This window comes from Lepidochelys olivacea, assembly GCF_965140295.1.
Source record: "Lepidochelys olivacea isolate rLepOli2 genome assembly, chromosome: 1".
NCBI classification, from domain to species: domain Eukaryota; kingdom Metazoa; phylum Chordata; order Testudines; family Cheloniidae; genus Lepidochelys; species Lepidochelys olivacea.
In genome coordinates this window covers 160,146,881-160,169,434 of record NC_140411.1, presented here as the reverse complement: position 1 = coordinate 160,169,434, position 22,554 = coordinate 160,146,881, and the positions used below count along the sequence as shown (strand labels likewise).

Genomic DNA, 22,554 nt, shown 5'->3' with positions numbered 1-22,554 from the left:
GTTCCAGGCCAATGGGGGCTGCGAGAAGTAGCGTGGCCTGAGAGATGTGCTGGCCGATGCCTCCCGCAGCCCCCGTTGGCCTGGAACAGCGAACCGTGGCCAGGGGGAGCTGCAATCGGCTGAACCTGCAGATGCTGCAGGTAAACAAACCGTCCCGGCTCGCCAGTGGATTTCCCTGATGGGCTGTGTGCCAAAGGTTGCCAATCCCTGCTTTAGAGTGTATGATGATTAAATTATAAAAATAATAATGCTGTAGTAAGAACAAACTATAGTGAGTTCACCTGAGTAAAGGTTGAAGAAATACTAAGGGTCTCAGAATTTGGTCCATAATGAATAAATGACATTCCTATTGGTTAAACATTTTAATATTCAAAAGTAGGTAAATTGGTAGCTTTAATGATAAATATAGAACTTCTGTATTTATAAAAGCCAGGCCCCTCATAAATATCACATTATGTGGTTACCTACATGTGACAATTTTTTCTATAAATGATGAAATTTGAAAATTATCATTATATGTAATAAAGAATGGAAATGTTGTTGTTCATTAAGATTTGAAAACCCAAAGTCTGCCTACCAGTAAACTGCTTAATGAATCCAACTCAGTGCACCACATTGTAAATACAATGTTGTATTGTATTTTGAGGGAAAGAGTTTATATGGAGCCAAATTAAGACACACCCCAAAATCACACTAACTAGAGTCTTATTTTAGCCATGCCCAAGCGGACAGGACAGATCAGGCTTGGTGTTATGTATTCCATATACATGTAATCCTGAGGTGTTCAGTAGTGGGGATTAATTTGCTGGACCAAAAGGCATGAGCCATCATTACTTAAGATAAAAAACCCAGCGCTGTTAGCATAAAGCCAGTATCAGATTCATAACCCTCTATGTGGTCTTGCCACTAGAGGGGGACAGAGAGCCACACAATTAAACAAATTAAGCATGTATTTAACTATTAGCACGCCCTTAAGTCCCAATGAAGCTTAAGTGCATGCTTAAATGTTTCCTGAATTGGGGACTCTATGTCCGCGTGATAGAGAACACTCTCTGTATATATGCACATGTGCATCTCTTCTCTAACAGTCTACAGAAGTGTGAGAACAAAACTCTTCATGTGATATCTGTGCTTAAAAGTTTAAAGGCGCAGGACAGATTAAAGTTCCATGCACCATAATTGTGTGCTCTTGGTTTTGTACAATTCTGACATGCTAGTTTATGTAAACTAAGATGATGTACATATTCAAAGTTGATGATATAAAGAAGCAGCAGATGAATGTTACAAATATCTTGCCTTCACAATGCAAGTGTCATTTAATCCATCTGCGTATCCATTTTCCAACATTGTACTGGTTTTGAATAATTAGGAAGGGGTTGGGAATTGGCATAGAGTGTTTTATGGCAAGTTCTGTAATTTTTTTGTTGAATTCATTTTCAGGCACTTGGTTTTGTGTTTTGTGAGGATATGGCAAATATGCAGGTGAAATTTGTTCCTTCTAAAGTTTCTTCATGAACAATGTATGGCCAGGAGATGCTTTACAGCCAGGCAAGATGGGTGAGGTCACGCCATCTATTAAACTTTGAAATTGAATGGTATGATGTTGGAGGGCTAGCTGCCTAACAGGCTGTCACATCTTATTAGTTACCCTGAAGATAAGCCTTATTCAGATATTAAAATTATGCAATGAGCTGGCTGCATAATGGAGAAAGAGCATGGTATATACAGCCCTTACTGTGAAATTTCAAAAGACTGAAAACGTGGGGCTTTTTTTATTTGGGTGAACAATGCAGACTGTCAGATCCAATATCTTGCACAAGTTTAATATCTAATCCATGGATTTGAGAGAACAATAAATTAACAGGGTCTTTTCAGGTCCTTCATAATCTACAGTTTAGTTCCAAATTCTCCCTCAACTATAATTTTAAGATCAGTTTCTCACCTCAACTCCCAACTTCTCACCAGCCTGTCATCTTTTGTTAACAAAACCACATATAGTGGTGAATGACTTCATGCCAAAGTCTCTGTTAATATTAAGTGCTAAGAATTTGTAACTAGCCTCCACTGTACCTTGCAGCGTGTAGGGAATCCAGTGGAAAAAGTCAGGTTGTATTTTTGACACGAGCAGCTTGTGCTGGTGGCAGTGACACTATAGGCACCTAAACAAAGAGAGTTCAAAACGTGTTTTAGAGCACTGGTGTGAAACACCCAGCCTTGATCAAGATCTGCCCTCTTTAGTCCATTCAAACTCTGCAGGATGCAAGGGTTTATTAAACAAACAAGTATTTATGTTTGTGAAGAAAACCTACCAAGTTTGAACTGAGTACAACCAATACAGTGATGTATTCTTGAGTCTGCTGACAGCCAGAAATAACAGCACTGGGAGGTGTCAGCTGCTCCCATTCATCTCAGTGGCATGTTAATTCTAAAGCCTAATTCTGACTGGAGCAGGGCAAATAATGGATTTTTCAGGTTGTTGGCAATTCCAAAAAAATTGAAAAAAGTTTTCTTTAGGGTTTAACTGAAAACATATATATATATATATATATATATATATATTTGGCAAATTGAAAAGTCAAAAAACATTTTGTGTTGGGTGGCTCTCTCTACCTCAAAACAGCACTCTGGAACCTCCATATTCCCCAGTGTCCTATAATTATGATAGGTTCCATACAAAGCGTGCCATGTAAGGTGTCATGTGAAAATTCGTGATCTACTGAAACTCATTGTTTTGCCCAATTATGAATATAGTCAATGTGTATGAAGTTATGAGTTTTGCTGTATGGTTGTTACTGAAATAAGTTGTAAGTTTGAGAATCTCTACTGCTAGGTGGGTGTTAACTGACCAATAATCAACTCTATAGCTCAGTTGCACAAGTCCACACAATGGGGATTTACTCAGTTACTGTGACTCAACAAAGCTCACCAGGACATGTCTGGATAAGTGTCTTTGAGACTCTTGGACTGAGAATATAAAATGAGGGATGGTGACATCATGTCTTGGCCTTTCTCCTCCCCCGCCTACGCTGGAAGCAACAGGAATGCTGAGAAGACAACAACTGTATCTGAGGAGACTAGTCCAGGTTTAAGAGGGAAATCTGTGTATTATGAACTGTAACATCCAGTGGGATAAGAAAAATTGTTGATCTAAATACTGCCTAGTGTAATAAGGTTTAAGATTTAGATTATGCGTTTATCTTTTAATTTCTTTGGTTGCGATTTCTGACCTTTTCATGCCTACCACTTATAATCACTTAAAATCTATCTTTCTCTAGTTAATAAATTGGTTTTGTACTTTACCTAAAACAGTGTGTTTTGGTTGAAGTGCTTGGGAAACTTCAGCTCAGTTTACAAAAATGGTGCATGTCTTCTACACATTGGGGGAGGGGCAAACTGGGATATTAACTTACACTGATCAGGCTTCTGACTAGAGCAAGATGATACAGCTCTGGGGTGTAAGGCTGGAGAGTTAAGGGGGCACAGCAGTACCCCATTTCCAAATTGCACCTCAGGATCCCATCACAGTAGGGTCAAATGAAAGGTTTCATTCCACCTGACTCCATTTTTTTTGTTTAATCATAAATGACTATGAACTGTGGCCTGCATTGTGCAGGAGGTCAGACTAGATGATCATAATGGTCCCTTCTGACCTTAATATCTATGAATCTATGAATCGCCACTGTGAATAATAATGGACAGTCCTTGAGTCAGGGGAAGAGAGTGAGAATGATTCTGTAGCCTCTCAGCTAGGACTTTCACCTAGGCTGTGAAGTCCCTGCTCCAATGACTGTTTAATTAGTTATGCACAATAGAACTGCATCAACAGGAGAGATTGGGAGAGCCATACCTAGAATATTCCATAGTCTAGTGGTTAGGTCCTTCCCCTGCAATATGGGGGTCCCACATTCAAATACCTTTTCCACATCAGGTGGAGGGGAGAATTGAACCAGGGTCTTCTGTATCTCAGGTTATAAAGAGACTACCGCCTCCTCTGGCCGTTTATGACTTCAGCCTAAAAAATTATATGTTTTGGTAATGTCAAAATCAAATGGTTCATTTTGAAATTACCAAAAAATTTCAATTTTTTGGCTTGGTCAAAACTATTCAGCAAACTCAACTTGAATTCGTGAATAGTTTCAGGTCAACCAAAACTGCATTTTTCAGCTAATAAATTATTAGCCACCAAAAAAAGAAAAGAAAAGCCCAGCTCTATTTATTTAACTGTTTTGAAAATCTGTCTTTTAAAATGATTTAGATTATACCCTCTTCCCCTGGGAAGCACCTGGTGCTAGAACCAACTTATATTTTTCTATCTAAATAACAAATAGTAATAATTTTGATGTATAGTTGTGTGCTTAATTTGCACAATTACTGCATACTAATCGGCATATACAAATCAGGTAATTACACATATAATTACACATAAATGGCCAAATAAACACAGGGCAGAAATAGTACTTGTCCTAAAGTGCCAGACACCATTTTTCTTCTTGAGTGAAGTTGAATGTAAGTAGCTTGTGTACTTACTAGATAGGAGCCATATTCTCCCTTTGGAATTTGTATAATCCCTTTCATTGTTATTAGATGGTGGATCTACTGTGGATTAAGTGAAGTGTATAACCCTAAACCTGGTCATGGACTACAATTAGAAATGCAAATTAGCCCTCTACAAAAATTAGCTTGACTCACCTTTTTTTATTTCACCAACTATGAAAGAAGCAATTAGTTGGGTCAAGCTGAATGAAATAAAATTCCCAAAATGAGCAGTGAAGAGGACCTTGAAATGGTAGAATTTGATCCGGCCCCTTCAGACACTTCTGCATTCAGTGTTTCTTCCTTCTCTGATGGTTTAGTCCAGGGCATGCTGCTTTACAGACACTTATATAATGAAGAGTGTTTGCTCTGAGGCATATAATACTGCATTACAATTGTAAATTCCATTAATTGTCATAAAGCGGGTCACAGAGCTCAGACAATGGGAAAAATCCTGTAGTTCTGCACCCCTGAAAATGGGTGAAATATAATCTTTGGGGGATTTTTGGATTCTAGCAATAAAGTGCAAAATGGTTCATAAAGGTAAATGTAACATACCAATGACAGATGAAGCCACTGTGACCAATGCCTGTGAATTTCCTGCTATGACTTGTTTGGTAGATAGTTACCTTAATACACTTACTAGTCCCAAGGTGGAATTTTGCCCTCCTTTGTATACATGCTAACTGTCTCTCTGTAATAAGGAAAGTTCCTATTGTTTTAGCGATATATTTCACTCTGTCTCTCCAGAATGCCCATTCTGTCGTTCACATTTCCTTGAAGTTAAAAGATGTCTTTTTTTTCCCTCCCCAAATATCATTATTTAGAATTGACTTAAGTTGGCTTAAACCCAATAGGGAGTTTGGAGATCATATATCCATCTTATCAATTTTTGTCAAGTGGTTTTGAAGTTTAAATTATTTTGAAGTAATGCCTATAAATAACAACATTTTTCATCAAGGATCTGAAAACCCTTCTTTGAAGATTAGTAAATCCTGACAAAAAGAAAAGGAGTACTTGTGGCACCTTAGAGACTAACCAATTTATTTGAGCATGAGCTTTCGTGAGCTACAGCTCACTTCATCGGATGCATACCGTGGAAACTGCGAAAGACATTATATACACACAGAGACCATGAAGCAATACCTCCTCCCGCCCCACTATCCTGCTGGTAATAGCTTATCTAAAGTGATCATCAAGTTGGGCCATTTCCAGCACAAATCCAGGTTTTCTCACTCTCCGCCCCCCCCCCCCCCCCACACACACACAAACTCACTCTACTGCTGGTAATAGCCCATCCAAAGTGACCACTCTCTTCACAATGTGTATGATAATCAAGGTGGGCCATTTCCTGCACAATTCCAGGTTCTCTCACCCCCCCCACCCCCATACACACAAACTCACTCTCCTGCTGGCAATAACTCATCCAAACTGACCACTCTCCAAGTGTAAATCCAAGTTTAACCAGAACGTCTGGGGGGGGGGGGGGGGGTTCTGGTTAAACTTGGATTTAAACTTGGAGAGTGGTCAGTTTGGATGAGCTATTGCCAGCAGGAGAGTGAGTTTGTGTGTGTGTGTGTGGGGGGTTTGGAAAGCCTGGATTTGTGCTGGAAATGGCCCACCTTGATTACCATGCACATTGTAGGGAGAGTGGTCACTTTGGATGAGCTATTACCAGCAGGAGAGTGAGTTTGTTTGTGTGGTTTTTGGAGGGGGGTGAGGGGGTGAGAGAACCTGGATTTGTGCAGGAAATGGCCCACCTTGATTATCATACACATTGTGAAGAGATTTCCGAGTAACAGCCGTGTTAGTCTGTATTCGCAAAAAGAAAAGGAGTACTTGTGGCACCTTAGAGACTAACCAATTTATTTGAGCATGAGCTTTCGTGAGCTACAGCTCACTTCAAGTGAACTGTAGCTCACGAAAGCTCATGCTCAAATAAATTGGTTAGTCTCTAAGGTGCCACAAGTACTCCTTTTCTTATTGTGAAGAGAGTGGTCACTTTGGATGGGCTATTACCAGCAGGAGAGTGAGTTTGTGTGTGCGGGGGATGAGGGTGAGAAAACCTGGATTTGTGCTGGAAATGGCCCAACTTGATGATCACTTTAGATAAGCTATTACCAGCAGGACAGTGGGGCGGGAGGAGGTATTGTTTCATGGTCTCTGTGTGTATATAATGTCTTCTGCAGTTTCCGCGGTATGCATCCGATGAAGTGAGCTGTAGCTCATGAAAGCTCATGCTCAAATAAATTGGTTAGTCTCTAAGGTGCCACAAGTACTCCTTTTCTTTTTGCGAATACAGACTAACACGGCTGTCGCTCTGAAATAAATCCTGACAGTAGCACTGAGAGGTAAGTACTTTCTGAATGAGGAAACTGCATCACACAATGGTGGAACTGTTTGGAAATATTCTGAAAAAACACTTTTCCATTGGAAAATGCTGATTTGTCTAAAGAAAAACATTTAGTGGAAATATTCTGATTTCAACTAAATTTTTATTTTTAAATAATGGAAAGTTTTGATTTTCCATTTTGAAATGACTTTCCAATTTTTTATAATACAATATAAAATAGACAAAGTTAAAATAGGAAAAATGTTTTGATTTTATCAAAATAAAACAGTTAGATTGACCCAAAATGATTTGTTTTCTTGGACTATCATTTTGCAGGAAACTTCAATTTTTTGTTTTCATTTCATTTTGGAGTGCAAAAAAAGAATCAAAATTGCAGTATTTCCTGCAAACAGAAAATCTGCACCCTACCCAGATCTACTTATTAGTTACATCTTGAGAATGGTATGCATTTGTGAGCACACAGTTGAACACCCATGATGTATGTGTGCAGCTTTCATGTTTATATATGCAAATTGGATATTTATGTGATTAGTGAGATTTCTGATTGGCCAAGTAAGTAGTCACAGACCTAATTTATATGCACAGTTATGGTATTTGTATGCAAAAACTAGAGACACACAGTGGGGTGGGAGGGGGTATTGTTTCATGGTCTCTGTGTGTATATAATGTCTACTGCAGTTTCCACGGTATGCATCCGATGAAGTGAGCTGTAGCTCACGAAAGCTCATGCTCAAATAAATTGGTTAGTCTCTAAGGTGCCACAAGTACTCCTTTTCTTTTTGCAAAGACAGACTAACACGGCTGTTGCTCTGAAACACTCATCTTTGAAAATCTGTTCATAAGTGAGTTGTCCCCAAGGCCGCACAGTTAGCCAATGGCAAAGCTATAACAGAACTCGGAAGTCTGGATTCCCAGACCCCTACTCGGACCATAAACCCACATTTCTTCATGGGACTGGGGAGGACCTACACTCACCTAATTTTGAGAATGCCACATTTCTCAGACTTTCTTTGGGTTATAGAGCTAAAGAGTAAAAACTAAAGGTCTTGATTGTGTACAGAAATCATTTGGTTTGCTGGAGCCTCGTAAACATGAACAAAACATAGGAATGAATATATATAGAACCATGAAGGTGTAGCTATGATAGACATGTTCTTTATCTGTTCAGGACACCAAATAGGTTAATGAACTTGTTCATGGTAACCAGTGGTGCAAGTAGAAATCATTTCTTGCCGGTACTGCACTCATGGGAGGGACACAAGGGGGGGCACGTGACCTCCCCATGTGACCCTCCATGTAATTCCTCCCCAGCCCGGGGCCCCCACTCTCTCCCCATCCCGTCGACACCCCCCTTACCTGTCTAAAATTATACAACTGAATCTGTTAAACAGATGCAGTTGTAAAATGATGCTTTGGGCCCCTAGTGCCACCTGGACTTCCAGGTGTCATTGAGGATCCAGCAGCACTCCAAATTGAAAACTTCTTAAATAAAAGGATAGGAAGGACAATCACCCCACTTTCCCTTAAAACACTAACAGTGCCTCCCTTACATCCAAACTAAGCTTCTGCCAGCTTACCTCTATCTAAGGGTAGGTCTTCACTACCAGTGTTAAAGGGCTGCCGCGGCAGCGCTTTAACATGGCTGTGTGGTCGCGCTGTAAAAAACTCTCCCAGCGCTGTAAAAAACTTACCCCCCACGAGGGGAGTAGCTACCAGCACTGGGAGTGCAGCTCCTAGCACTGGTGAACTGTCTACGCTGCCCCTTTACAGTGCTGAAACTTGCATCGCTCAGGGGGGTGTGTTTTACCCCCCGAGCGAGAAAGTTTCAGTGCTGTAAAGTGGCAGTGTAGACAAGGCCTATGTATTGCTCTCTGCCAGGCGGTAGGAAAGCAAAGATGCTGTGCCATCTGGGTTTGATGGAAAAGAGGCATAGAACTGTGTGTGCCATGTGCATCTTGATAGAACTACAGCTCAAATTGTGTTGTTATTTTCCTCCGCATGACATACAGGAGGGGCAATAAAAATCAGCCTGGCAGAACGTGCATCAGAACTGTCTCTGGACAGATAAGAAATTGGTCAAAATCACATTCTCTGATCTCTTGGGGCCAAATCCTGTTCCCATTGAAATCAAAAGAAGTTTTGCTATTGAGTTCAATGGGGACAGGATTTGACATTTGGAGAGGAAAGAACAAAACCACTCAAGCAAGGGCTATATTGCTTATACCACAGGTATCAAAGGCTGCTGAGTCATGTGAGAAAGTCAGCAGACATCTATCTTTGTCCATTGAAAGGGAGAAATCGGAAATCAATGAGGCTAGAATAGTCTTTGTACCATATCCAACTCATAAATCCATCTGCAAAGGATCAAGGAAATATGAAGGCTCCAGATTACCTTAAAGTCCTCAGTCCCTTGGTTAGAATGCGCCCATCAGTATATGTTCATAGTCCAGAGGCTGGAGCAGGAATCAAAACCACTGCTTAAACACCTTCCGTCCCCCCACGCCTCCCCTCTTGAGGACTCCTGACCAACGTAACAGCACAATACATATGCTAACAAACTTAAATAAAGCCTGTTAAACCCATATAAAGAATGAGCAGAGTGCAGCTTCACCCCCACTCCGGGGCAGGGGCTAGCCTCCCCAAGTCTTTCCGGTACCCCAGACCCGCTTAAAAATCTCTTGCTGGTACTGCGTACTGGAGCGTACCACTCTACTTGCACTGCTGATGGTAACTTTGCACTCATTTGCTACTTAGAATGTTGGCTGTGAGATTTGATCAGTTTGAATGGGCTGGAACTTCCTTGTGTTGCTTGTGGAATTACTTGTTTTGCTTGTTCTTGAGCTGATACAGTCAGCTGTGTGAAGTAAAGGGAAAGAAAAGTTGTACACAGTTGGAACTCCACTCTGGGATGATCTTCTCTGAGAACTCCAGCAGTCTTCCTGCTCTCACTCCCTGCTTGCTTCTCTAGCATCTTCAGCAACCAAAACTTGTTAGACCTATTGTGGCTGCACTTAGTAAGGTGCTGTTGATGGCCATGGTCTCTTTCACAAGCACAGCTGTTTCCTTAGAGTAATGGCCTGTTTTCAGCAGAGGCCAAGGATTGAGCTGATATGAATGTTGGATTGCAATTTATACTAGCCTAAAGGTAGGTGAGGTGTGAGGAACGTTGGTGGAACGCTGTGTGGGACATAAAGAAAAGCAGTACTTGTGGCACCTTAGAGACTAACCAATTTATTTGAGCATGAGCTTTCGTGAGCTACAGCTCACTTCATTGGATGCTGTAACTCACGAAAGCTTATGCTCAAATAAATTGGTTAGTCGCTAAGGTGCCACAAGTCCTCCTTTTCTTTTTGCGAATACAGACTAACACGGCTGTTACTCTGAAACCTGTGTAGGACGTAGTCTATGATCAGCTTGTTCTGTGGATAAACAGAGAACTTCAGTGCCCTATCTGTATCACTGACACCACACAAACACTATATTAAAATAAATAGGGTAAACAAATTGTGCATGTGGTACATGGAAAGACAACACAGCCTAAAAAAAAATCAAACCCCAAATAGGACAAATACCCGTATTTTAGAATGAGGCAAATGCTTGTTACATTTTTTCAGTGACTTTCCTTAGCTGTTCGTATTTTTCGTGTGGCAATGGTAAAAAGCTGCTTGCTTCTAACAGTGAAACAAAGAGTAACGTTAAGATAAAGAAAACAAAAACCCAAGACCTTGCTTTCCTTAAGAAAGGTGTGCCTGTATAGTGGCATAGCTGCCCTGCCAAACTCTCCCAGGGGAGATGCAGTTTGTAGATTATACCAGCTCCCTGAAGGAAATAAATGATACTAGCAAAAACTTTTTTTTCAAGCATGAATATGTCATAAGGAATCCCACCCCTAACCACATTATACCAGCAAAAATTTCCAGTGTAGACCTGGCCTAAAGCTAGTGTATATGTGCTGCTCTGCTTCACTGCGGAGTTTCTGCCAGCCTTCCCCAGCCCTGTCCTGCCAGGCTTTCTGCAACATATTTAAAGGGACTGTCCTTTTACACATCCTCACAATATACTCAGATGAAGCTTTCCTCTGCAGGGCGGACTTTTACAACTTGTTTTTCTCTTGAATAATTCAACCAACTGGTCCCTTAATAGGAAACGTAAAAACGTTAGTCCATGCTTGCCTTGTTCTGTAGTAAGTTCTGTAAGTAAGAGGTCTTTAGCTATTAATTTATGGGCATAATGGACCTCAGTGAGATAGCAGACTCATGAATTTACTAGGAGCCTTTTTGTATGGTAGGAAGATTCCCTACTTCTGCCCCCAAGTTAAAAAGAAAAGAATACAGGGCCTGACTCTGATCTCATTTACATTGCTTTTTATACTGGAGAACTCTATTGACTTCACTGTACTTTGACTTACACTGGTGTCAGAAAGATCAGAAATGGGCCCAGGGATTTTAGAGCAAGAAAATACCATTTTGTTTTCCTAATGGAATAGCACTAGTGAATCTAATCAAGAAAGTTCCTAGGTTTCTCTTTACAATTCACCAAGGCAATTGAATTATGATAAAATAAATTAACAGATGTAACTACAATATTTTAAAAAGCATATTTCTTGTGAAAATATTAATGTCACATAGGTTATTGATTTTCTTAAATACCAGGACGGTTTGTTGAATTTACAGCTGGGTGATTTTGGAGAGCATCCAAATCCAGAGAACATCCCTGCTGAAAAATGAAAAATAATCTTTGCAAATAAATTTTGTCCAATAGTTAATGGTGCCCAGCACAATTGAAGCACTGATTGCTTTACAAAATCTTCAGGCTTTTAAAAATCACAGCTGGCTGCAGGCAGAAATATGGAAGGTAAAGCTGATAACAATGCTTATAGTTAAGGTTTCCTAGCACTTTCTGTTATAAACCCTTGTTTTCAGTTGCTTATACGTTTGCCAAACTTCAACAATTTAGGCTGAAATTTCTCATGCCATGTGTCTGCCTGAAGTTGAGGTTTCTGAGAAAGTTTCAGCAAAAATGGTTTGACCGTTTCCTAGACTGAGATAAGAGAAAAATAGGTAGTTTTGCCAATGTTCATTTTTCCAAATATTTATTTGAAGAGCTCTAGCTCCTCTATGCTTTGGAGCAGGAACTTGAAATTTGGTGGGGTCAAAGAGATGTCTTTTGTGTGTGTGTGAGAGTGAAAGAGAGAATATCCACCCAGATTTGACTCCGTTATAATCATCTGGAAATTGCCACTTGCACATATTCATTAGATTTGTCAGAGGTTTGCAGATATAATTTGTGGATGTGCTAATTGCACTGAGCATGGGAAGTCTTAATTCTGACAGTGCCTAATTTTGGAGTCCGTGACTTTACAATCTTAAGATTTTAACATAGTTTTTTATATGTAGCTTAATAAAAGGATGAGAGAGGTTGTATGTTTATATAAATAAAAACAGTTAAGAACATAAGAACGGCCAAACTGGGTCAGACCAAAGGTCCATCTAGCCCAGTATCCTGTCTTCCAACAGTTGCTTATAGAAGCTGACTGTGCTAATTGTAAAAAGAAAAGGAGTACTTGTGGCACCTTAGAGACTAACCAATTTATTTGAGCATAAGCTTTTGTGAGCTACAGCTCACTTCATCAGATGCATACTGTGGAAACTGCATCCGATGAAGTGAGTTGTAGCTCACGAAAGCTCATGCTCAAATAAATTGGTTAGTCTCTAAGGTGCCACAAGTACTCCTTTTCTTTTTGCAAATACAGACTAACATGGCTGTTACTCTGAAACCTGTGCTAATTGTCTACATTTATAACATCCTCAAGGTCAGATGGTAGCAGTTCTAGTCATCATATGCAATGAAAATCCACAGAGAAGCAAAAAGGTGTCAATGGCATGTGTACAGGAGAGGTATAAACAGCATCAGCAGCCATTCAGAACCTTCAAAAGGATTGGTGATGCAATGGAAACAGCTTAGATTCATTTTCAAGGCCCAGTCCTGCTGCCATTGAAGACAGTGTGAAACTTCCATAGATTTAAATGGGAGCGCAGCCAGGCTCCACATGTCTATTAATGATGCAGAATTATGCTAGAACTCATGGAAATTTTAGAAAGTCTGTGTGACATCTCTCTGAATACCAAATGAATGCATTACATCAATGAAATGCAAATGAATCTGTCACCTTAAAGATGTTGTTTACTTCAATAAATCCATTGGAAAAGCAGTAGTTCTAATAATGATTTTGACCCCAGATCGACAGCCTACTTCATAAGCATGTGTGTAATTTTAAGCATGAGTAGTCCTGTTCACTTTAAAGTTAAGCATGTGCTGCCTTGGGACTATTCTAATTTTAGAAAAAATGAAAAATCTCAGTTTCCCCAGAAACCCTTGTATTCCTCACCAGAGAAAGGTTTCAGAGTAACAGCCGTGTTAGTTAGTTAGAAAAGGAGTACTTGTGGCACCTTAGAGACTAACCAATTTATTTGAGCATGAGCTTTTGTGAGCTACAGCTCACTTCATCGGATGCATCTACGAGTTTTTTCATGCAGTTGATAGATTTCCACTCCATACGGCTAAATGCAGTGCCTTGCATAATGACAGGTTTCAGAGTAACAGCCGTGTTAGTCTGTATTCGCAAAAAGAAAAGGAGTACTTGTGGCACCTTAGAGACTAACCAATTTATTTGAGCATGAGCTTTCGCGATGAAGTGAGCTGTAGCTCACGAAAGCTCATGCTCAAATAAATTGGTTAGTCTCTAAGGTGCCACAAGTACTCCTTTTCTTTCCACCAGAGAAAGCAGATGTAATCTCCTGCAAGGTTCTTCACTGCTGAGTCCTGCAACAAAGCCTTTGACTCCAGCAAAGAGAAAATTCTTCTCTATTAGACCCCTCTTATCTTCTTTATTATGTAAGGAAATCTCCCTAATTCAGTTGATGAAAGTTAATTGTTTATACATGAAATACAAGGTTGCTTAGTACTTGACCTAGGATCAGAAGGCTAGAGAAATCTACTTGCTTATTGCACCCTGCTGCTGGGCAATCTTGTATTCCTAACTGTGGACCTATTCTGTGCCTCCATCCTCTTTGACTGGCCTCTGCATGGGACAGGGGGACGCTCGCAGTTCCCCAGCCACTATGGCAGAGCAGGGGGACCCCTGCAGCTCCCTGGACCCGGGCCACTACAGGAGGACAGGCTGACCCCCAGAGCCCCCGGCCACTACGGGGGGACAGGCTGACCCCCTGAGTCCCTGGCCACCACGGGGGAGGGGGCAGGGGGACCCTGCAGCTCCCCTCCGCCACCGGGGGAGGGAGTAGGGAGATCCTGGAGCTCTGAGCCCCCATGGGTGGTCGGGGTGCCAGAGCTACCAGCCACCCAGCAGCTGCCCAGTCCCTTCCCATTTTATCATGGTTATTTTTATTAAGATCAGAGACAGGTCACAGGCTTCCATGAATTTTTCTTTATTGCCTGTGATCTGTCCACGACTTTTACTAAAAATATCCATGACAAAATCTTAGCCTTAATTATTGGTATTGGAGTTGATAGTCTAAATGACATTTGGAAGTTAGTTACTGATATTCTGACAGGCAGTTGGTATTCTAACTGGTCACTGGTAATAACTATTGAAATTGGTTATTGATATTCTAATTGGTTTGGTAATCTGTAATCTATTTAGTAACTGATATAATATACAGATAAAAGTATTTTAAGGTAATATACAAAAAAGTCATTTTGAAACAACCTTATTGGAACACGCTTTGATGTTGATGTGTCCGCATTTTCTGGTGGAAGAATGTTCGATAGGAAATTGACTAATTCAACTGTTGACAATAGTATGAACTGATTAGCCAGCTTTTAAGATACAACTTGCCAAAAAAAAAAAAAAAAGGGTATTTCAGGTAGATTCCAGATACAGGCCTGATTCTTTAAAGTACACAGAGCCTCCTGGGAAATGTCAGAAGAGTTCAGCCCCTTTAAGAATTCGGGCCATTTTTCTGTTAAGAAAAATAAAATAATTTTAGTGAAAGTATTTTACAGTCTAGGGCTAAATTCAACCTTGGTCTAACTCTACTGAATTCAGCAGAGATTTAGCCACTTAGATCAGGATTGACCATAGTCCTTAACACACACTGGGCAAATCTAAGAGTGGATTATGCCTCTCTGAGGTACAATCCCTCCCTGAACTTTCTCTAAAGCAGTGCAACTCCTTGCTCCCCCAACATGAATTAGTGCGTAAATGGAACAATTTGGCCAAAGTGAATTGGGAAATAAGGGAAACTTTGCTATACATGGTAGATATATCGCTGGAAAGCAGTCCCTGTATTTGAGAAATGCAAATGTTTCCAAACACATAATCCATTCCTCATGAAAAGCATGTGACTCCAGTATAGAATTTATAGGTCAACTGATTCTGTGGAAGATTAGCCTCAATATTCTGTAACAGAAGTCTCTAGTTACTTATGGCTCAGAACGTTTTTAATTCCTGATAAGGGATTATGCAGGGCACAATACTACCACTACATAATAAAACCTCCTCTCTTTGATTTGGCAGAATTAACCTTTGTAAGTAGAAAGACCTCTCACCCACTCCTGCTGAGAATAAGGGATGGTGTTGTATAAGTTGGGACTTAGTGGTGCCAATTAATGACAATGTTAATTAATGACATCCTGACCTAAAATTAATTGAGTTTCTTTTTCTTTATCCTTTTAAAATCATTCTCGTACTGTGTGTCATGAAGATGATTTTGGCAAGTTTAGTCCACTCTAGTCAAAATACAATATGTAAGATGCTTAAAATGTATCCTGCCAAAGACAGTAGTGCTGGATCCAAATTTTTAAATCTGTCTAATTAAAGATAGGGATATTCCTTATTTTTCTGCAGTTTTAGCTATTTTCTTCAATTTAATGGACGGGCGCTGAACAACCGACTTGTTGCACGTTACATCTCCTTTTGGCAGGAGATCTCTCATTTCCGTTTAGAAGAGTTTTTACAGTGAAAAAACTCAAGTTACAAATACACTAAAACTTGACTTACAGGTTTACAAATAAATTTTTAAAAGGAAAATGCAATTAAAACAAGCCTAGTTTATTTTTGAGTCATTAGGTGGACCAGTAGTGGAAATATATTTAACCTGTTTTAGTTAAACTAGTGTAACTACTAGTAAAGAGAGGCTTAATTTTTAGTCAGTAAATGTGTATTTTGGATGAATATTTTGAGGCTATGCAAGTTTTTTGGGCTATGAAAGTAGTTTTTGGATTATATCTCCTTACGTATTTATAACTGGCCCAGTTCTTTATGCTGTAGTATAAAATGGTTATGAAGCACATGCAGTACTTCCTGCACTATTCTTGGTGCTTATGATGTGTTGCATATTATGAAATCCTTATAGTGAGAATAAATTGTTCTGATATAGATTTTTACTGGTATAGGATAATCTCAAACAGTAGAAATTGGTGTACCAGAAAGTTGCAATGGTATTTTCTGTGTTATCACATGAGCTTCATTATTGGCCTTTCTTACAGTCAATAGTATTCTAAACTAAGCTAGTACTTGGGCTAGTTGTGGGAGTAAAGTACTACATAAAGAGTGAAATCCTGGATTCATTGAAGTTAATGATAAAATTCTCTTCATTGACTTCAGTGGGGCCAGGTTTTCACCCAGTGTAAGGGTATCACATTTGCATGTAATGTGTAGTAATTTTAATTGCGTGATAAGGCCTGACATTCTGGTCCTTCATCAGTCTACTAAAGACCTGAGGTAAAGCCAAGAATACTTCAATAAGGACCAGTTTTGACATAAAGGACCAGTGTGAAGGGCCATATCCCTATTACAATTATTAAATAAATAAATCTTAACATATTTTAAAAACATACCCCTCTAAAAGGTGTGATTTTTCTTTCCCTTGAATTCTGGGATCCAATCTGTGGTGATATTGACATCAAGGGCAAGACAGGCAGCCACTGGTATCTCATCCTTGCCTTTCTGGATTCCCCTGTCCTAACCCTCATACGGCAGACTCTTTAAACTGTTATTACTGTTCTTGAGGTTTGCTCCATACGGAGGTTGTAATATTGCACCATTAGGGTCATGCTTAAGCACATAGCATCTTGCCAGCTCCCAGATGGCTTGCATTAGTCAGATTAGGCCAGCATTTCAAAACAAATATCCTCTGGCTTGTGAAAAAAAATGGAAGGATGGTTTCAGAGCCAGTATATGGGAGTATTTCGTTAGTTTATTTTTTTTTTTTTAGAGACAACTGTCTGTGGTATTGGGAGCAGGCATGTTGCTCCCTCTAGAAGTATTTGAGCTGCTTCTGGCCATGGATGTGCTCCTTGCCTGTGGAACATTCAGAGCAGAGACTAGAGCAAAGGATCGGCAACCTTTGGCATGTGGCCCGCCAGGGTAAGCCAATGGGGGCTGCGGGAAGCGGCAGCCAGCACATCCCTCAGCTTGCGCCGCTTCCCACAGCCCTCATTGGCTTGGAGCTGTGAATCGCAGCCAAACCTGTGGACATGGCAGGTAAGCAAACCAGCCCAGCCCGCCAGGGGGCTTACCCTGGCAGGCAGCATGCCAAAGGCTCCCAATCCCTGGACTAGAGTGTGGATCAGAAAGATCCCTCAATCGCATGTCCTGAGTGCACAAGGGTGCCCTCTGTTGCTAGAGCAGCATGGACAGAGAACACAGAGGAGGAGGAGGAGAAGGTATAAAGGAGAAGGGGAGACCGAGAAAGGGAAGAGGGAATCTGGAGATGAAAGGAAAACAAGATAAGGCAGGATGGGCCATGAGGTGGTAACGAGGAGACAGAAATTATGTGAAGAGAATCTACCACCTATTTTCTTGGTGCTTGTGATCAAGTTCATTTTCTGGCATTTCAGTGTCCCAGTTGAAATCTATGCTAATAATTCCAACAGTGGGAATATGTAACACATTGCGTGTAAATGCTTTCTGCATATTAATTAACCTAGGTTCAGTGAATTGCCAAATCCCAACATGTCATATGCTTGGTTCTTTTCTTTCCCCCTCCATTTTTGTTTTTATTTCATTATAGAAACATTCAACACAAAGCATTGCTGTTTCCTGCCATCTGACCAATATTTTCAGGTTACAAAGTTTAACCCAAGCAAAGGGTCGTTTTTTAACTCTTTAGAAACAAAAGGAAAGGCAATCCTGAGAAGTACAAATGCACATCACACACTCAAGGGTATCTCCCAGGTGCAGTTGATGGAAAAAGACCTCTAAATCCAAATAATCAAAGAAGGTACATTAGTGGATCACAGATACAGATTAGAATGAAAATCCAGTTAGACAGTGATGTTCTGCAGTTAACAATCTCTGTGTTAATGTGGCTTCAGCTTTATAAATGATAGTTAACTAGATGTCATCTGTTTGAGTGCTAATCTAGACAGTTTTATGCATACAGAACACTGAATCCATGTGTGAGCAAGTAAAATGTCTTTCTCTTCATCAGCATCATTAATGAGTCAAATACTAAAGGTCCTGAATTTCAGTGCACAACAGCCATATTGTTAGATTGGGTATACTTTCAAAGGTTGTCATTAAGCAGCTCGAGATGAACCCAGATCATAACATTTGGATCAAAGGTCTTCATTCAACCGGTCAAATATAGGTGCGGCTATGAGTTTAATCTGCATATCCAAAGTTTGGGGGTGTTCCAATTTAGGGCATGTTTACATGAGGAAGTTATGCTGAATCGGTAGAATGTGAATTTAACGTGCTATAGCGATTTCAGAATAGATCCCCATGTGGGCACATTCTGCAATAGCTATTCTAGTCAATTTCCCTGTACAGACAAGCCCTTTGAATTTTGGCTCAGGTCTATCTTTAGGAGAAAAGGATCAAGTAGGATTTTCTGCACAGTATGTCTCCTTTTGCCGTGTTACTTTTGTTGTCCTCTTTGAGGGGGAAAGACAAATATTTATATATTTTGCTTTTAAGATTTCCAAATATGATGACAATTACTCTTTATTTTTTTGTTGGGCAGGGACTTGGCATAAAATTTGAAGCAACTGCCTGGATTTTTGCTTCAAAGCTGAGGTATTAACTCCTGAGTAGCAGGGATCGCAATGGAGAGGCTAGCACCTGGCTAATATACAGGAACAAAGCCTTTGGAAAATGGCAGTTGGACTCCCAAGTCACTTTAGAAAAATTTGTGGATAAGGGGGATCCAGTGAATATAGAGTACTTAGATTTTCAGAAAGTCTTTGATAAGGTCCCTTACGAAAGGCTCCTAAGCAAAGTAAGCTGTCATGGGATAAGAGGGAAGGTCCTCTCATGGATTGATAACTGGTTAAAACAGTGGTCTCCAAACTATTTGGCTCGCGCACCCCCAGGGTGAAGACTGGAAGACCTGCCGCAGGCGCGCCGCCGGAGGGGAACACTAGCCATGGACGTGCCAAGCTGCCGCCGAAGAAAAAAAACTGCGGAGTGCCGTCCGCCGGCACTCCTGCTGCCGCGCACCCCCTGGGATCATCTCGCGCACCCCAGTTTGGAGACCACTGGGTTAAAAGATAGGAAACACAGGGTAGGAATAAACGGTCAGTTTTCAGAATGGAGAGGTAAATAGGTGTCCCCCAGGGGTCTGTACTGGGCCCAGTCCTATTCAACATATTCATAAATGATCTGGAAAAAGGGGTAAACAGTGAGGTGGCAAAATTTGCAGATGATACAAAACTACTCAAGATAGTTAAGTCCCAGGCAACTGCCATCCCTCAAAACTGGGTGACTGGGCAACAAAATGGTAGATGAAATTCAGTGTTGATAAATGCAAAGTAATGCACATTGGAACACATAATCCCAACTATACATATAAAATGATGGGGTCTAAATTAACTGTTACCACTCAAGAAAGAGATCTTGGAGTCATTGTGGATAGTTCTCTGAAAACATCCACTCAAGGTGCAGCTGCAGTCAAAAAAGCAAACCGAATGTTGGGAATCATTAAGAAAGGGATAGATAATAGGACAGAAAATATCATATTGCCTCTCTATAAATCCATGGTATGCCCACATCTTGAATACTGCGTACAGATGTGGTTGCCCCATCTCAAAATAGTTATAATGGAATTGGAAAAAGTTCAGAGAAGGGCAACAAAAATGATTAGGGGCACGGAACGGCCGCCATATGAGGCGAGATTAATAAGACTGGGACTTTTCAGCTTGGAAAAGATACAACAAAGGGGGGATATGATTGAGGTCTATAAAATCATGACTGGTGTGGAAAAAGTAAATAAGGAAGTGTTATTTATTCCTTCTCATAATATAAGAACTAGGGGTCACCAAATGAAATTAATAGGCAGCAGGTTTAAAACAAACAAAAGGAAGTATTTTTTCACACAACGCACAGTGAGTCTGTGGAACTCTTTGCCAGAGGATGTTGTGAAGTCCAAGACAATAACAGGATTCAAAAAATAACTAGATAAGTTCGTGGAGGATAGGTCCATAAATGGCTATTAGCCAGGATGAGCAGGGATGGTGTCCCTAGCCTCCATTCGGCAGAAGTTGGGAATGGGTGACAGGGGATGATCACTGGATGATTACCTGTTCTGTTCATTCCCTCTGGGGCACCTGGCATTGGCAACTGTCGGAAGACAGGATACTGGGCTAGATGGACCTTTGGTCTGACCCAGTACAGCCATTCTTATTTTCTTGGAGTGAATCAAAAATAGAGCCATTTTTAAGTGGATCAGTGTAGGCTCATCACCACTGCTCAAGTAGTAGAAAAAGGCTGCAACCTCCAGTGCATTCTGTAGGTTGTGGTAGTGGCTGTGGTATGCTGATATAACTGCCAGCTTCCTCCCAGCCTCTTGCATTCCACTCACTAACAGCCATCCTTGTCACCTCTGCATAGGTGAAGCATATTTCACATACAGTGAATAACTGTGAAGTGTCACCATTTAGTAATATTTTCTTTCTTCCTTCAGGTTACAAGACCCTTTTGAAAGGAATTTCAGGGAAGTTCAGCAGTGGAGAACTTGTTGCAATTATGGGCCCTTCTGGGGCTGGGAAATCCACTCTCATGAATATCCTGGCAGGGTACAGGTCAGTATAAAGGACCACCATGATAATTTAGTCTGACCTCTGTTGGAAAATCAGAAGGACTCTGTAGTGGTTCCCCATTCTCGAGTGGGGAGGGGCCACGCTGTTCCCACAGCTTCTTGGGGCATTCGTCTGGCAGCAGTCCTGGCAGCTACTTGAGTTACTCATCTGTCTCCTCTGACCGCAGGGGGCAGCTCCGCCTGGGGGCTAGTCTGGGATCCTGTAGAACTCTCAGCTCCCTGAAAGAGATGTCTGCTCCCTCGGGTGGTCCAGCCCCAGTTGAACTCCAGGGCTCTCCTTTTATACTTCCTGCCCCACTTCTGGACTTCCGGTGCCAGAGGCAGGGTGGATTCAGCTCTGCCCACTAGGGGGGAGTCTAGTGGTCCCTTGCTCTTTAGTTCAGAGGGAGGCCACTCCACCTCTCTACAGCCTCTCACCCAATATTTGTAGAAAATAAGTTCTTCACAAATATTGAATTATACTATCCCCATTGTCATGTTCCTGTGTTCTATACAGCAGACATTTCTGAGTTATTTGTTTAAATGCAAAAATGCAAGACTAAGATATAGTTATTAAAATTCCAAAAATGAGAAATGGCTGCTGGCCTGCCATCTGACGAATTTGGCCCAAGATTTTATCTGTGGAGTATTTTAAATTAGGTTTTATCAACACTTTGAAAATATGTTTCCATCAAAAATTTCAGGATGTAAGAATAATTCTTGATTAAACTGCAATATGTGAAACAACTGGGTGGTTTTCCCTCCCCTCCCCCCCATAAGCTGTTGCTTTCTGCTGCTCCTGCTACCAGATCACAAAAAGGAGGGGCAGAGACACCTCACAAACAGCCTTTCAAGAAATGACCCAGCATTTCTGCAAACGTTCAGATGGGCAGCACACTTTTTTGCACAAGTTTGAATTAATTTTTTTGCCAAGGTGTGACATTTCTGATGTAACAATACACGCGCGCACACACAGATGCACACACAGGACATGTGCGCCTCCCTCCACTGTCGTTTTGGTCCTAAGAAATCACTTAAAAAGAGGCTAAAATTGCCCAATAGGCCCACTCTCTGAGATGTGTAGTAAAGATTATAAAGGGAACTCTCACTCTAACTCACTTGTTTGTTTCATTTCAGAGAGACTGGGATGAAAGGAGCAATCTTCATTAACGGGCAGCCTCGTGACCTGCGCTCTTTTCGCAAAGTGTCCTGTTACATCATGCAAGATGACATGCTGCTCCCTCATCTTACTGTCCAAGAAGCTATGATGGTGAACTTTCTATCTGGTTCTGATTGGTTTGGGGTGTGGGACTAGAGTGAGGCCCCCTCTATGCATGAGCACGCATTTTTATTCCTGGCTGTGGTTCTGGGAGTTAGACTGGACTTCACTTGAGTCTCCCAGGCTTCGCTGCTGTTTTAAGATCACTGTTAGGGTTCAGAAGAAAATTTGTGAGCCTGCATTCATTTCACCCTCAGGGAAATAAAATACCATGACAGGCTAGTGTCTGGATAATAACGGCAACAATAGGCTGGTACCAGAGAAGGGCAACTACACCTTCTCACCCACGCATCCTCCCAGTGCCTACCAGTATCCTGTCACTTGTTCCGTATTCCAGTAGCTGCCAACCA

At 41.0% G+C, this 22,554-nt stretch overlaps 1 protein-coding gene across 1 annotated transcript in view; it reads left to right on the top strand.

The window, feature by feature from the left end:
* The window catches only part of ABCG1 (ATP binding cassette subfamily G member 1), an 82,444-nt gene that overhangs the window by 41,701 nt on the left and 18,189 nt on the right, over window positions 1–22,554 (top strand). The window contains exons 3-4 of the mRNA XM_084613335.1: window positions 20,812–20,929; window positions 22,063–22,195. Of these exons, the coding sequence (XP_084469461.1) occupies window positions 20,812–20,929; window positions 22,063–22,195 (251 nt within the window). The remainder of the gene's footprint in view (window positions 1–20,811; window positions 20,930–22,062; window positions 22,196–22,554) is intronic.